The sequence below is a fragment of the Neophocaena asiaeorientalis genome, unplaced genomic scaffold, assembly GCF_003031525.2.
Source record: "Neophocaena asiaeorientalis asiaeorientalis breed wild unplaced genomic scaffold, Neophocaena_asiaeorientalis_V1.1 scaffold388, whole genome shotgun sequence".
Taxonomy (NCBI): domain Eukaryota; kingdom Metazoa; phylum Chordata; class Mammalia; order Artiodactyla; family Phocoenidae; genus Neophocaena; species Neophocaena asiaeorientalis.
The window spans coordinates 4,174,630-4,191,967 of NW_020172738.1; the positions used below are offsets into that span (position 1 = coordinate 4,174,630).

Genomic DNA, 17,338 nt, shown 5'->3' on the forward strand with positions numbered 1-17,338 from the left:
TTTCCTGACTCAGCAAAGCTCACCTGGTGAGACCTCCCAGCAGCAGTCGGCCAAATGGGCCACTGCCCTTGACAGTGGTCCTCTCTGGCTGTGCTGCTCCAGGAAAGGGTGACTGGTGGTGGTGGGGAGGGGTGGCAGAGGGAGAGTTATCTAGAATGAGTCTCAACAATTCCAAGCCCATCTCTGCTTCCTTTCTTTTTGCCATGGCCTTAACTGAGGTCCCACCGTTTCTCACCTTACTCATTGCAGCTCTCTCTGTATTTCTGCATCCATCTTCCATCTCACCTCCCTTTCCTCCTGCTTTGACTTCTTCCATGGTTCCCCTGTGTTTCCATGTTCAAGTTCAAACCACTGTGCTTAGTTGAGGTAACAGTTTTACTTAATCTCCTACACCCACTCCTTGCATACATCCCGCTTCATCCAGTGTTACCCAACTGGTGGCATAATTGATATCTGGGTAAGAAAATTCTTCATTGTGCCAGGCTATTTTGTGCATTCCAGTGGGTTTAGCAGCCCTGTCTCCTGCCCACTGAATACCTTAGTATCCCACCTTTAGACATTGTGACAACTAAAATATGCCCCCAGATATTTCCAAACACCCCCTACTGCTCCTTTTCCAATTGGGTGTCTCCTACTTGCCCTTCATACCTCGACTCAAACAAGGGCTGAACCATACACAATTGCCATCTTCATAGTTCAAGAGCATCGAATATCGGCTATTTAATAAGGTTCAACTGAATATTCTTTTCTTCTGGAAACCCTCACTACTAATGCCCTGTCCCATGCCTTCCTTTATCCAAGTGCTTACCACCCTGTGTTGTCATAGCTGATTTTCTAGCCATCCCCTCCCTCTTCCCACGCTGCTGAGCACTAATTACCTGGGAGTGAGCACCAAGTGCTAACTTAATTTCTTGGCATCTCCAGCTTCACTTGGCTCGGTGCCTGGCTCATAATAGGTGCTAACTCATGTTTGATGAATAGTCAAGCAGGATATTGAGCATACTTTCCCTGATGGCTCAGTGTTGTTATTTATGAGCACAGAGATGCCTTCAGAGCCTACTGAGTGTTTGGCTCCACACCAAATGACCCACCATTGCCTGCATTATGGATGTGCGTGTCTGGATTTTAAATCCTATCATCAGTGTGTCTTCCTCCACTCATCCTGCGTGGCTTTTGGAATCTGAAGCAGACTGTCCAGAGTGCTGTGTCGGGCACCCTGTGAACTTAAGTACATGACTATTGTGACAAGAACTACCCTGGTACAGGGTCTTTTCATCTTATTTCTGGGTTCTTGCTAGGTTTCACACATTTGTTGTCTCTCTTCTGGTTACTGAGGCAATCGGTTTCTAAAGACCCTCTGCATAGGGCTTCCCTGGTGGCGCAGCGGTTAAGAATCCTGCCAATGCAGGGGACACGGGATCTAGCCCTGGTCTGGGAAGATCCCACATGCCACGGAGCAACTAAGCCCGTGTACCACAACTACTGAGCCTGCGCTCTAGAGCACATGAGCTGCAACTACCGAGCCCACATGCCACAACTACTGAAGCAGAGTGCCTAGAGCCCGCGCACCGCAATGAAGAGTAGCCACCGCTCACCACAACTAGAGAAAGCCCGTGTGCAGCAATGAAGACCCAACGCAGCCAAAAATAAGATAAATAACTTTTAAAAAATAAACCCTCTGCATAATCATTTTCTTTTTGGAAAGTGCTTAAAGATGACTCAGGAGGACTTATAAAGTAGAGAAATGTTCCTCTGCTGAGATGCCCATTCCTAGGACCATGGCTGGTGACAGAATGACGGACTAAGTGGTTGCTCAAGGAATTTTCTAAATAGTTGTTGTGTCCCTGGAGTCACAAAATAGATGGGCATACTTTTTTTATCTTGAAAAGTTTTATATCAAGAAATATTGACCTATGTCACAGATAGAATCTTTCTAATTTTTGGTTTAAATGACTTTGAGTTTTTTTTTAATTCAAAAAAACCTTTCCATTATAATTCATATAGAATGAAGTCCAGGACCACAAGGGGTAGAGATAAAGGGAAAAACCAGGAAGAAGTAAATGGGGAATACAATTTTCACAACATTTTCGTATTTACTAAACTATTCTTAATACACCTCTTAATAAATGCTATTTAACTCAATCCACAAACAAGTTTTGGTTCTTTTATGTTCAATATTTATTCTTCTTATCATTTTCCTCTTTAACAAGGTAATTACAACAATTTAGGAAACAGAACTATATAAACGGAAGAATGTTAAGTGTTTTTTTTTAATAGTCTTCTGCTTGCAAGAAAGTCCATTTATCTTATTCCTCCAAGTATAACTTTATACCGCATACTAAACCAAATAGCTTATAGAAAACTAGTATTAAATAGCAAAACGCAAACAAAACCACGTATATAAATAACATAACATAAAAGAGAGTATAACGTGATGCTTAACAAAGCAAACTGTGATGCAATATGAATCAACTTCACTAATTGGACAAGTCCAATGAGACACAAATCAGATAAGCTCTGAACCTGCAACAGTATGTAAGTGAAACTGCCGACTCAGCTAGGTTCCTTTTGTTCGTGGGCCGTGTCCAGTTCCAGTCCAGGGAGTATCCATTTTTACATCTTCTTGACTCTTTGACTATAAAGAGAAAAAGAAGAAAAAAATAAGCAAAGATGGGGTGCCCGGTGTGTGGGAATGTCTTTGGTGCCTACAGATTGCCTCAGGCACCCCAATCTCATCTCAGGATACCAGGCAGCTCAGAGGCCACATGAGGAAATCAGGGTTCAGAGAGGATGGACCCTGCCCAACATAACCCAGCTAGCTAAGGACAGAAACAGGATATGAACACTAAGGTTGTGCCTTCATATTCAGTATCTGGCACCCTGGTGTGAGATGATTCTGTCCATTGATAACATGTCACTCCATTATCATCAGTGTAAATCAGAGCCATTGATCTCTTTTTAACTGTTTATTTTTTTAGCTTTTAACAAACGAATGTCATGTAGTCTGTAAATTATATAAATAAGAGGTATCTTTGCAACAAGAATCAAATGCATAGAGGAATCTAATACGTCGTGTGAAAAATCATTAAATTAAAAACAATTAAAATAAAAATGGGGCTTCCCTGGTGGCGCAGTGGTTAAGAATCTGCCTGCCAATGCAGGGGACACGGGTTCGAGCCCTGGTCCAGGAAGATCCCACATGCCGCGGAGCAACTAAGCCCGTGTGCCGCAACTACTGAGCCTGCACCCTAGAGCCCGTGCTCTGCAAAAAGAAAAGCCACCGCAACGCGAAACCCGCATACCACAATGAAGAGTAGCCCCAGCTCACCACAATTAGAGAAAGCCTGTGCGCAGCAACAAAGACCTAACGCAGCCACAAATAGATAAATTTATAATAAAAAAATTAAAATTGTCTGTAAGTGGTTGAAAAAATGAGGTTTTTGTTTTCATTGTCCGATTCACACTACCCTTTAAAAATGTCACAGTGCTTAGGCTAAAGCATCCCAGCAAGCCTGTGATGCAACACTCTGAACATCACTCTTTCCCAAACATTTGGAGAGAGGCTGGTGGATTGTAAACGTCCCATACCTGAGGATATGCACTACATGTTTCACCCAACTCTTCTTTGGATCTGCACACACAGCTAATCTTCTCTTTGTGTATAAGCTGAAAAAAGTCAGAGAATTTGATTTATGTTTCAATTTCATTTATTGTTTAAATGGTTCTTTTTTCTTTTTTTCCACAGGACATGCAATGGAAATTTCATATTCCAGTTGGTGGCTCTACGCCCTAAACATTCTATTTGTTTCAGAGGTGAAAAAAATTGTAAAAAAAAAATTTCTTCTTATAAAGCTTGATGCAAGAAATAAAAGTGATTCTCCCTGACTTTCTCTGCAATCTAACAAAAAGTTGTGCAGTAACAGGAAGATGAAGTCCCAGAATTATTTAATTTTGTTGTTGGTGGCTACATGAAATATGTATACATCTGATCAATACCTTATTTCATTGAAAATATAATACCCTATATAAATCAAGAATATTATATGAGGGGCTTCCCTGGTGGCACAGTGGTTGAGAGTCCGCCTGCTAATGCAGGGGACATGGGTTCGTGCCCTCGTCCGGGAAGATCCCACAGGCCGTGGAGCGGCTGGGCCCATGAGCCATGGCCGCTGAGCCTGCGCGCCCGGAGCCTGTGCTCCGCAACGGGAGAGGCCGCAACAGTGAGAGGCCCGCGTACCGCAAAAAAAACAAAAGAATATTATATGAGATAGTGTAACTACTCTGAGCTTTAGCTTATAGCTCAACCACTTTCTGGTAGAAGATGCTCATTTCAAAGTTTAGGTTTTTCATATTTTCCTGAGATAGTATCTTAGTAGCTTATAAGTTTATCTTCAAAAGTGATTTTGCCCTCAACTATGTTCATTTTTTTTAAACTAAGTTTTGCCTTATTCCAGTTCCATTTAAAGTGAATTTTGAAGAATAAATGTACTACTAAAACACAGCTAGATTTTTGCCACATGAGTTATTTCTGAATGAAACTCCAAAAAGGCAAAGCTTTTTCTACTTGAAATTCTCATTACTCCTAACACAAATGAATTAGAATCCCTTAATAACTTACATGACTGCATTGATGTCACAAGCTTCATTGGCCAGCTGCTGTGTGAACCCCACGATAAATTTGGGATGAAGGATTTTTTCTGTATATTGGAGGCAGCAGTCAAAGTTGCTTGCTGCTGAAAAGAAATGAGAGATACTGAGTCCACATGAATGAACTTATTCTGTGATAGGTATTGTGGAACTACTTGAAGTTGTGGAAAACCTAGAATCTGATTTATATGGTAAATAAACTATTTAGAGGAACACCTCCAATATCTTTGAGACCCATTTTAACATAGTTTCCAGTTCTCTTAAAAAAAAATAGTTTGTGTACTGGGAAATTTTGGTTCAATAATACAGTTTCGAAGCGCATGAGACATCAGTCTCATAAAAGGAATATCTTTAGAAACACAAACTGACAGTATTTTATCTCATTCACTATAATCACTCAAGAATATGAGTACCTTCCACTTGAAGAAACCCTTATAAATAATCTTCTAAATTCAGGAAGAAAAGTAAATTGGCAAGTTTGAATCTATTATCTGGCTACTGAATATTGAGAGGAGGGGAAGGACAAGAAGTTACAAAGAAAAATGTGATTTATAGGAGCTGTTAATAAGAGCTACAATTAAAACACTTTGAAATTGTAATATTAGTTAATGGGAATTTTGTTCATAAAAGTTCAACATGTGTATTTTCAGGAATGCACCTGTTGCTAAAAGTGATGTCCTCTTAGTAATAAAGCAATTCTTGGGCACTCCCCTGAGTTAAATTACAACCTACTGTATCCTTGACCTGCTGTAAGTGATAAATGTAATCCCCAAGTTGGCAAGTGATGTCCCCAAGGCCTTGCAAGGATGAATTCAGGTGCCATAATCTACCCCTAAAGGATGAGTTTTGAACTCTGCTAAAACTATTCAGTTGGGAAATGAGAAAGCTAGGGAAATGGGAGAATTTTCTACATTTCAAAATGGCCCCATTCACTGGTAATGTTACACAATTTACATCTCTCCCAGAATAGCACTTTGGGTTGTTCTGGAGTTAGAGGGTCTCTAAGAGCCCACCACCACCGCCCCCCAAATTTGCTGGGATTGACAGCAGAGAAAAAATCCTGATAGGCAGCAGTAACCTTTCCCTCTTCCACTCACCAATGAGATGACAACCCCCATCACTTCCTTTTGAAGATTGTCTAACAGGCTTCCAACCCTTGGGGACCCCTAAATGAGCTCAAGGCTTAGAGAAAAATGAAAATAGTTCTTCATCCTGTGCTAGCAGAAAGAGTGACACTTACCTTCTGACTTGCTGCAGAGGTGGAGTAGCAGCAGTGACATCAAAGCAGCCAGGAGCAAACTCTTGCTACTGCTCATCATTTTCAGCTCAAAGAATAGATGTCTCAGTGCTGGGTAACTAGTGCCTGGGAGAGCTGTTATGATTGATAGCAGCCTGGGCCTGGGATGGCCCTACTTATAGCAAATATTTGAATGCACATAGAAGGCGTGTTCTCACATGGGGTTTTCCCCGTTGATTAACCTGCCCCATCATGTCGTCACAAAGAAGAAACCACAGGGAAAACTTCCTGCCTTTCCCTAATGTTGGGAAGGTGTGAAGGGCAGGATGGAGGGGGAGGGAGGGTTAAGAAGGGGAAAATCCTATAAAATCCTTTGAATTTGCAAAGAAGGAAACGCAGCTCAGCCCTGCGTCCCAGAAAAGATGTCTGTCCTGTTTTAACTTAATCTCTTGTCTCTGAAAAGAGAGGACAAGGATTAACAATGATACAAAGATAAGCCCCACTCGGGAACATTCCAGAACTCCTATTGTTACACTCTGATTGCTTTCCAGAGCCAATAGGGGAGGGAGAGGATGAGGCAGGACACCAAGCGTACTCAGGCATTTACAATTTCATCGTTGCTGCTCAGCTGTCACCAAAGACCTTGAATTTCTGGGCCATTATGCAGAGCAGGTAATATAGCAATGCTTAGTAGTGTCCCCAGTTTTAGTGGAAAATACCAGCTCTTAAGTGAGGCTCAAGTTTCAGCTTTATCTTAGTTTCAATCTCACTCTTCTAAATCTTCTACATTTTACATGACTCTAATCAACATTGCAGCCCAGAAAATGACCCTCATCTGCCCATAACTCTTCATGCTAATGTGGTTACATAACTCAATACAAAGCCTCAGAAGAAAAAAAAGAAAGAGGAAAAAAGTAGGAAGAATATCATTGTATGCTAGGAACTGGGTTTGCAGGAAGGGTATGACTATAAAGAAACACCACAAGGGAGTTTTGGGGGGGTGACGAAGTTATTTTCTATCCTATTATGGGAATGGTTACGCATCACTACATGTGTTAAAATTCACAGAAATGTACATCAAAAGAAAAAAGTGAATTGTATTATATGATCATTTAAAAAATAAAGTTTAAAGATATCAAAATCATAAAAAAAGAACTGTCCGCTATAAACAAATAGATTGAAAGTAAAAGATCAAAAAAGATATGCCATGCAAAGAATAAACAAAAGAGAACTGGAGTTGCTATGCCTATGTCTAAAAAAACAAATTTTAAAACAAAAGAAAGTTACTAGAGATAAAGAGGAAGTTCCGTAATGATAAAGGATCAATCTGTCAGAAAGATATAAAAATCATGACCATATATACATCTAACAACAGCACCTCAAAATACATAAAGCAAAAACTGACAGAATTGAAGGGAAGAATAAACAATTCAACAATAAAGGTAGACATTTCAATACCATATTTTCAATAATGTATAGAAAAACTAGACAGAAGATGCACAAGAAAACAGAAGATTCGAACAACACTATAAACCAACTAAGCCTAACAGACATCACTAGAACATTCTACCCAACAACAATAGAAGAGGCATTCTTCCAAAGTTCATATGGAACATTCTTCCAGATAAATCATATGTTAGGCCATAAAACAAGTCTTAATAAATTTCAAAGGATTGAAATCATACAAAAATGTTTTCAAACCACAATGTAATTAGAATTCAGTAACCGAAGAAAATTTGAGAAATTCACAAATATGTGGATATTAAACATTACATGGCTAAATAACCAATGTGTCAAAGAAGTCATAAAGAAAGTAGAAAATACTTTGAGATGAATGAAAATGAAAACACAACATACAAAAACTTACATGATGCAGCTGCTCAGAGAGAAACGTATAGCAGGGATACATGAAATAGAGAATAGCAAAAAATAGAGGAAATCAAAGTAATCAAAATTTGGTTCTTTGAAAAGATCAACAAAATTAACAAGCTTTAACTAGGCTAACCAAGAAAAAACAAGGGAGGGGTGGAGTGAAGAGAAGACAAATTGTTAAACTCAGGAATGAAAGAAGGGGCGTCACTACCAACTTTAAGAAATAAAAAGGACTAAAAGGGAATATGATGAATAAGTTGTATGCCAATACATTAGATAAAATAGATGAAAGACACAAATTACGAACCTGACTCAAGTAGACATAGAAAGTTTGAATATGTAACAAGATATCAAATTGGTAACTAAAAATATTTCCACAAAGGAAAGTCCAGACGCAGATAGCTTCACTGGTTAATTCTACCAAATATTCAAAGAAAAATGAAAACCAATTCTTCACAAACTTTTTTAAAAAGTAGAAGAGGAGGAAACAATTTCTAACTATTCTATAAGGACAGTATTACACTGATATCAAAATAAGACAGAGACATCACAAGAAAAAAAAAAAAACTACAGACCAGTATCTCTTATGAATACAGACACAAAAATCCTCAGCAAGACACTAGTAATCTGTATCCAACAACATATAAAAAGGACGTAAACTAGGAAATGTAATACACAATATTAGCTGAACAAAACCAAAAACCGTGTGAAAAGCATTTGACAAAAATTTAACACCCTATCATAGTAAACGCTCAGTGAACTAGGAATAGTAGAGAACGTCTTCAATCTGATAAAGGTCATCTATGAAAATCCCACAGCTAATATCATACTTAATGTTGAAAGACAGAAAGAATGCTTTCCTTCCGAGATCAAGACCAAGACAGGCGTGTCCACTCTAACCACTACTATTCATCATTGTACTGGAGGTTCTAGCCAGGATAATTAGTCAAGAAAAGGGGGAGGCACCCAGATTGGAAAGGAAGTAGTAACTATCTTAATTTGCAAATGAGATAATCTTGTATGTAGAAAATCCTAAAGAATCTACTAAAAAACTATTAGAACTAATTAAGTTCATCGAGGTTGCAAGATTCAAGATCAATATACAAAAAAAATATTAATTGTATTTCTATACAATATCAATAAACAATTTGAATATAGAATAAAAAAGCAATTACTTTTACAATAGCATAAAAGAATAAAATATCTAGGTATAAAATTAACAAAACAATAGAAAAGTAACTTTAAAACTACAAAATTTATTAAAGAAATTAAAGAAGACTTCTAAATAAATGGAAAGACGAGCGGTGGGATGAATTGGGAGATTGGGATTGCCATATATACACTAATATGTGTAAAATAGATAACTAATAAGAACCTGCTGTATAAAATAAATAAATGAAATAAAATTCAAAAAAAAAAGAAGCTAAACATACACTTACGATATGACGCAGCCATTGTACTCCTAGGTATTCACCCAAAAAGAGTGCATATGCCCCCACAAAAATTTTTCCACAAATGCTTATAGTGGTGTTTTCTCAAACCAAATAAGTGATTATAGTTGATTTACAATGTTGTATTAGCTTCAGGTATACAGCAAAGTGATTCAGTTATATGTATATGTGTATATATATATATTCTTTCTTCAGATTCTTTTCCATTATAGGTCATTACAAGATACTGCATATAGTTCCCTGTGCCACGCAGTAGGTCCTTGTTGTTTCTCTATTTTATATAGAGTAGTTTGCTGTTTACCTATTTTATATATAGTAGTTTGTATCTGCTAATCCCAAACTCCTAATTTATCCCCCCGCCCGCACCGCCACGTCCTTTCCTCTTTGGTAACCATGAGTTTGTTTTCTATGCCTGTGGGTCTATTTCTGTTTTGTAAATAGGTTTATTTGTATCATTTTTTTTTTGGATTCCTCATATAAGTGATATCAAATGAAAAAAAAACTTTTTAATTTAAATAAATAAATAAACGGAAAGACATCCCATGTCATGGATTGGAAGATATCCTTGTTAAGATGGCACTACTCCCTAAATGGATCTACATATTCAATACAAGTCCTATCAAAATCCCAGCTGAGTTCTTTTCAGAACTGGAAGATACTCAGACTCATATAGGATTACAAGGGATCCGGGATAGCCTCCTGATGACAAAACTTACTATAAATCTACACTAACCAAGACGTGTGATACTGGCATAAGTGTAGACACATAGATCAAGGGAAAAGAGTTGAGAGTCCAGACATAAACCCTCGTATCTATGGTCAACTGATTGTTTATTATGGTGCCAAGACCATTCAATGGAGGAGAGAATAGCCTTTTCAGCAAATGATGCTGGGACAACTGGATATCCATATGCAAAAGAATGATGTTAATCATGTTAATGATAAGTCAAAATGGATCATAGACTTAAATATAAGAGCTAAAACTCTGAGCCTCTTAGAAGGAAACACAGAAGTAAATCTTCATGACCTTGGGTTGGGCAATGATTTTTCGGATATAAGAACAAAAGCTCAAGCAACAAAATAAAAAACCAACTGGACTCTATCAAAAGTATAAACTTTTGTGCTTCAAATGATACTATACAAATGTGAAAAACAACCCACAGAAAGATAGGAAATATTTGCAAATTATTTATCTGATAAAGGACTTATGCTGTATCCAGAATATGTGAAGAACTCCTGCAACTAAATAATGTAAAGATAAATAACCCAACTTAAAAACGGACAAAATACCCAAATAAACATTTCTCCTATGATATATGTGTTCAAAAAGCACATGAAAAAATACTTAATTAACATCATTAGTCATTAGATAAATGTAAATCAAAACCACGACATACCACTTCACATCCACAAGGATGGCTATCATCAAAAAGATGGATGAGTGTTAGCAATGATGTGGAGAAATTGGAATACTCACACATTATTGATGGGAATGAAAAATGGTGCAGTTGCTTTAAAAAACAGTTTGACAGTTCCTCAAATGGTTAATCATAGCATTGCCATATGAGCCAGCAATTCCACTCCTAGTACACTCAAGATAAATAATATATCTCCACATAGAAACTTGTATGAATGTTCATGGCAGCATTATTCATAATAGCCCAAAAGTGGAAATAATCCAAACGCCATCAACTGATGAACAGATACATAAAATGTGGTGAATGTATACAATGGCATATTCTTTGGCAATAAAAATGAAAAGAGTACTGGTGGATGCAACAGCATGGGTGAACCTTGCAAACATTATAAATAAGGGGAAAAAAAGAACAAGCACAAAAAGCCACATATTGTAAGATTCCATTTATATATAATGTTCAAAACCAGCAAACCTACAGATACAGGAAGTAGAATAGTGATAGTTGAGGGCTAGATTGGGGTGTTAGGGGAAAGGCAGGGGAAGGGAGAATGACTGCTAATGGGTATGAGGTTTCTTCCTTATTTTTTTTAAATCTAAAAATAGATAGTGATGACAGTTTGTACAACCCTATGAATACACTAAAACACATTGAACTGTGCACTTTAAAAGGGTGAATTTTATGGTATATGAATTACATCTCAATAAAGCTCATAACAACAGAAATTCTCCACCCACCTATATATAACACTCACCCCACAGAACCTCTTTGTTTCTTTTGCTAGATGTGTCATTTCATATCTGTCACTTAGAAACTTTTTAAAATATGACCTTCGGCTGATTTTTTTGTTCAGTCAATGAACATGCTAATGAGAAGGTTAACATAAGAAAATTATTTCAAACCTAATTTATTAGAAGGCTATTAGCACGCTGGTATTTAGCTTCTAGCCATTCTTTTCAAATATCTCAGACATTCCTGATGAGTCGTAATTCCCTCATGTAGTAGAATCTCAGCAACTTGCTCTTTTTTCTTTTTTCCAGGAAAAACATTTGACAAGTGTTTTATGTGGAAGGTACTTAGTGGTACATACAGATGGCTAGAACATGATGACTGCATTCAAGGCAACTTATAATAACAAAATTAAAATGAACAAATAACTATAAAACCAAGCAATATGGTTAAGTGCCATATTCACATTATATGAAATATTTTTGTAGAAATTAACAAAAGTGATCATTTAAAAATTACTTAACTCCCCTTCCATTTCTATGATGTATGAACACAAGACATGCCATGCTGACTTAAAAGAGTGACCATCTAAAACTTTTCTCTCTCTGATAGGGATTCCATGAAAAGTTTTTGGAAGGTGGTAGAAGTTCCTTTTAAAATAGCATTTACTGGGAACTAAGATCCCACAAGCTGTGCAGTATGGCCAAAACAAACAAACAAACAAAAAATAGCATTTATTGAGCACCTACTAGGTACCAGATATTTTAATAAAGAATGTGACATTTGACTTCTCACAGGGCTGTATGTAATGCAGAAGACAAAGAACCAGACAGGCCTGAACTTTCTGGCTTCCACACCAGTGGGTCCTGACTATAGCTGAGCTTCAAGGAACAAACATGGTTCTTACCATGGTTTTTGAAGAGTACCAAATTATAGAATTTCTAAGATAGAGAAATGTGGAGACCATCTAGTTCAATACCTTAATTTTGAAGGTGAGTACATGGAAGCAAGAGAGATGTTTGACTTTGTCAGCACCGAACCATGAGGACCAGATCTAGAAATCAGATTCTCCTCCCCAGGTCAGAGATTGTTCCCTATTTCCTCCTCAAGGTTTTATTATCTGATTATTTAATAGGTGGAATTATATACCATCAGCCTAAATGTTTTTTTCTTTAGATAGTAACACGAGTTGTAATTTCCATACTCACGCTCGTAACCAGCAGACTCAGACTGTACCAACGTTTCCTGTACACAGCCATAAAACCTCACCTTACCTGAAGCCAGCAAGGTAAGTCTATCAGGCAGTCTGAAGATAGCGTAATGAGGTTGATGAATGGAGAAGAACTGCATTTGATGTGCCAGCATCCAAGCCCATGGTGGGCTCATCCAGACACAGGACAAGTGGATCTGAAATCACCTCCGTTCTGAAGCAGGTCTTCTTTCTCTCTCCTCCAGACACACCTCAAATTAGCTGGTTTCCCACCCTGGAGTCCACCACTTTGCTTATATTCAGGTCTTGAATGATTTTGTTAATGTGCTTGTTTTTTGATTAGCTGCTCACACTTGCCAAATGGCTGCTGAAAATTCCAAGTTTTCCCTTACTGTCAAAGTTCCCATCTTGCTATCATCTTGGGCTACGTAACCTGTGGTACTTTTGCAGTTGGCAGGTTGAGGGTTTCCTCCTTTGCAGCCAGTATGCCTGACAATAAGGATTTGCCTCCCCTCAAGGGTCCAAAAATCACATTAAGACCAGGTTTCATCACCCACTGACAACCTTCAATATCTCCTTCTCCACTGTTTTGACCAACTAGGAAGTCACTTTTCCCCTTATCTTGCTAGCAAATATTATAAAAACTTAACACAGGTCAAACAGATTAACATCCCAAAACCCATGGAGGGCACAGCAGGTGGACCACTGGTGCTTCTTTTTGACATTGGGAAAACAGAAACGTTCTTTGCAGACACGTAGAAAAAATTTTCTCTACTGTGCCACCATGAGATGGAATAAATCTTTCCCACAGAATTTTTTTTAATATATATGTATTTTATTTATTATTATTATTATTTTTTTTTTGGCTGCATTGGGTCTTCGCTGCAGAGCACGGTCTTCTCTCTAGTTGTGGCATGCAGGCTCCAGGATGCGTGGGCTCTGTAGTTTGCGGCACGCGGGCTCTCTCGTTGCGGCGCACAAGCTCAGTAGTTGTGGCACGTGGGCTTAGTTGCCCCACAGCATGTGGGATCTTAGTTCCCCAACCAGGGATCCAACACGCAACCCCTGCATTGGAAAGCGGAGTCTTTATCACTAGAACACCAGGGAAGTCCCTCCCACATAATTCTAAGTGAAATTCTGAGTTACGAAAATGCGAGGGCCACTTCTTTCCTGCTGTGGAAAATCATCTCTGCTTGGTCTTGAATTTTAAAACATTCACATGCCCTGCATGCACGCACACAAATGCATACAGATACATAAAGGGAAAAGTACGGGGGGAAGGGCAAAGGACATGAATTATTATCCCTCAAAGGAAAGATCCAGAGAGGATGAGTCATTTACATGGAACCTACTGTTCACTGAAGAGGAAGGAGAGAAATTCATCCATTCAACAAAGATTTCTGTGCACCTAACAAAGTCTCTACCCACATGCAACTTGCATGGTAGTAGATAAGACAGACAAGAAACAAATAAATTAACAGATAAGTAATTTAATATTAGATAATGTAAGTGTTATAAAGAAAAATAAAGTGGGGTACTGGAAAAGACTGTCCATGAGTGCCATTTTAGGTAAAGAGATCAGGAAAGCATCTCTGGGGGAGATACTGAGCAAGGACTTAAATGAATAAAGGGGTGAGCTTTGCAGATGTCTAGAGGAAGAGCTTCCAATGTGAAGGGAACAGCAAGTGCAACATCCCTGAGATGAGAAAGTGCTTGGGATGCTTGAGGGACAGTGAGGCCAGTGTGCTGGAGGATATGCAGTGAGGGGCAGAGTGGTATGGAATGAGGACAAAGAGGCAGCCAGGAGGAAGATTAAGGAAGGCTTGTTGGCCTTGCTGAGGAGTTTGCCTTTTGTTCTAAATGGAATGGGATACCATTGGGTAGATCTGTGTAGGCAAACCATGTGCCCTGATTTAAGATTTTAAAAGGCTCCTTGGCTGCTGTGAAGAGAACAGAAAAGGAGCAAGGAGGGCAGTGAGGAAGTTTGTTTATACTGGGTGGACATGGTGGAGATGGTCAGAAGCAGTTGAATCAGGAATATGTTCTAAAGGTAAAAAGAACGGTTATTGTATATGAACTGGATAGTGAATGTGAAAGAGAAAGAAAAGGTAGAAATGACTCCAAGTGTTCTGTCTTGAATAACTAAGGAAAAAAATAAATAAATAAAAAATAACTAAGGGAATGGTAGTACAATTTAATCAGATGGGGAGCAGTGAGGGAGGAGTGGATTATTGGGGGAAGGATAGAATCCAGATTTCCGTCCTGTCTGTAATGCCTAATGGACATCCAAATGGAGAAGTCTCTTCCCCCACACATGACAATCTAGGCTTGATTCTGTTTATTGTAGCTCAGGCATAGCTGAAACCAAACCTAATTTTGAGGACCCAATAATTGGTTAGAACCAATATAAAATCAAGAAATGGCCAGAACCCAATATAAAGTTCCTTAGAGACCATTTAGTCATTTTTTAACATTAGATTGTATTTAATACAGCACAATTTCAAACAAACAAAAAATCAGACTTTCAATATGGCCAGAAGGATTGGTTGTTTCACTGTATTTTTCCCGTTAACATGTGTAACAGAATCTTCACTCTTTGTGCTACACAGTGTGTTACCCGTTACGTGTCTAAGAAAAAATTTTAAAGCAGTGATGGACATTTGAGGGGAAAATGTTTTATGTAATTCAAAACTGTTTTTTGAAATCCCAGTTTTTCCAGAATGTCAGTCATTGCTTAATTCCTTTCCCATGTCAGAAAGGAAAGATGACATTTCTACAAGAAATAGAGGCCACAAAAACTCATACAGGAGAAGATATGCTACTGTCTGGGGGAAAAGTGCTTTGGATACATATAAAAACTTCTCCTATACATGTGAAAGTAAACCACGTTATTTAAAAAACTTTTAAATACTTCTCTTTCTTTCATATTAACTTTCAGATTCAATGTTCTTGTGATCAAAAAGTTTGTCGTTAGACATAGGAAACAAATTATGGTTACCAAAGGGGAAAGGTGTGGGAGAGAGAAATTAGGAATATGGGATTAACAGATATACGCCACCGTATATAAAATAGATAAACAACAACAAGGATTTACTGTATAGTACAGGGAACTATATTCAGTATCTTGTAATAACCTATAATGGAAATGAATCTGAATCTGATATATTTACATATATCACTTTGCTGTACACCTGAGGCTAGCAACAATATTGTAAACCAAATATAGTTTAATTTTTTTTTAAAGTTTGTTGTTACTACATGATGTAAAATAATACAGATTCTTCCTGACCCATCACTTTAAAATTCTTTTGATTTTTCCAAGTCTATATTTTGCTCCTTCTGAATGAAGAAGTTGGGAATTTGGCTGCCTCTCAAGGAATCTTTCATTATGATGGAGACAATTCTCATTCTCAATGTACATCAGGGCTCAAGGTTTTAGCAAGAGTTTCCCACTATAAATTTTGAAGCCAGTGAGTCTCCCTTGCCACTTCAAAATAATTTGCATCGTCAAGCCAGTCAACTGCCCATGACTAAATTTTCCTTTCAAATAAAGAATCTGATCTACAGAGACAACTTCATCCCTTCAAAACACGACTGATTTTTTTTTATCTTCAAGTCTTTTAGGAAATACATATGAACTTTTCAAATTACAGTACTATCAAACGGGCTTGGCCTTTCTTTGCTCCATCACTAATAGAGTTCCCAAGCCTGGCTGGTCCAGCCAAGATCTATGCCTTGAAATACATGTTAAAGGAGAGTTACAAGGCTATACAAAACATCATGGGATGAAAATTTCCTAAGAAATTAGACAAATACCATATACAAGATATCAAAATATTCAGTGTGCATGCTCGATGTGTGTATGTATACGAGAAGACATTTAAATTTTCTAGCGTACATTGTACACTAATCGACACATTGTACTCCAAAAATAGTCTTAATTTTCTGTATTTGCAACATTTATTTTATTTAAATTTCATCATGCTAAAAGTAGGTTTCACTTCTTTCTTTAGTTATTCTGAAGCATTGATCATATTTTCATTAAAGGGTCTTCACTGATGAAATGCTATGCTTCTTGGTTTAATAGAGGTTCCTTACAACAACATTCAGTGGAAAATGCAATAAGTACTATTCAACAGTTTTATGATTGATTTTAGTATAACTTCCTGATGTGACAAACAGAAGTTAACCTTTTGTGAACTGTTTTGCTGAGAAGGATTTTGAGGCTGAGTGCAGGACATTGAGAAGAGAGTTTCATTGTGTATTAGGAATAGCTGCTGTGAGGCGGGGGGAGTGATGACATGAAGGCAGCATACTTATGGACGCTGGAGTAATATCTGCTCCTGAATTGTTTCAATGGTTTAAAAGAAATGGCTGAATACTTGTTCTTTTTTTTGCAAAACTATTACCAAAAGTGTCTATGTCAAGCTGAATACATAAGTCTTCTAGTACCTTTTCTTCTCTTAAAGGATGAAGAAAGTCTATGAGACATAATACAGAAAGAATAGTTTTAAAGATATTTCTGCACTTAAAAATATTATAATAATGTATACTCTGTTGAAAGAAAAAAATATATAAATAAATCAAAAAAGAAGCAAAAATTAATCATACACTTACCATCTAGAGGATTACAGTGGGGGAAAAAAATTTGTGTAAACTTCTAGACTTACTTCTCTCCACATACTTAATATAAATTGAATCAGAATGCACATGTTTTCAAAAACCCATCCTTTTCATTTACGAATACAGATAAATCAACCATTCATATCAAAAAATG

At 37.6% G+C, this 17,338-nt stretch overlaps 1 protein-coding gene across 2 annotated transcripts; it reads right to left on the reverse strand.

Annotated features, from left to right (window-relative positions):
• Window positions 1-2,463: 2,463 nt before the first annotated feature.
• On the reverse strand, window positions 2,464-5,996 carry CCL20 (C-C motif chemokine ligand 20). 2 transcript variants are annotated; one of them, XM_024740612.1, is made up of 4 exons: window positions 5,888-5,996; window positions 4,619-4,730; window positions 3,589-3,666; window positions 2,464-2,635 (listed from the first exon to the last, which is right to left on the reverse strand). In XM_024740612.1, exons 1-4 carry the CDS (start codon window positions 5,964-5,966, stop codon window positions 2,614-2,616), a joined length of 291 nt encoding a protein of 96 aa, XP_024596380.1. In that variant the 5' UTR covers window positions 5,967-5,996; the 3' UTR covers window positions 2,464-2,613. The 2 variants fall into 2 exon arrangements, with proteins under 2 accessions (XP_024596380.1, XP_024596379.1); XM_024740611.1 differs by having other exon boundaries at window positions 4,619-4,733; window positions 5,888-5,994.
• Between the last annotated feature and the right edge of the window lie 11,342 nt (window positions 5,997-17,338).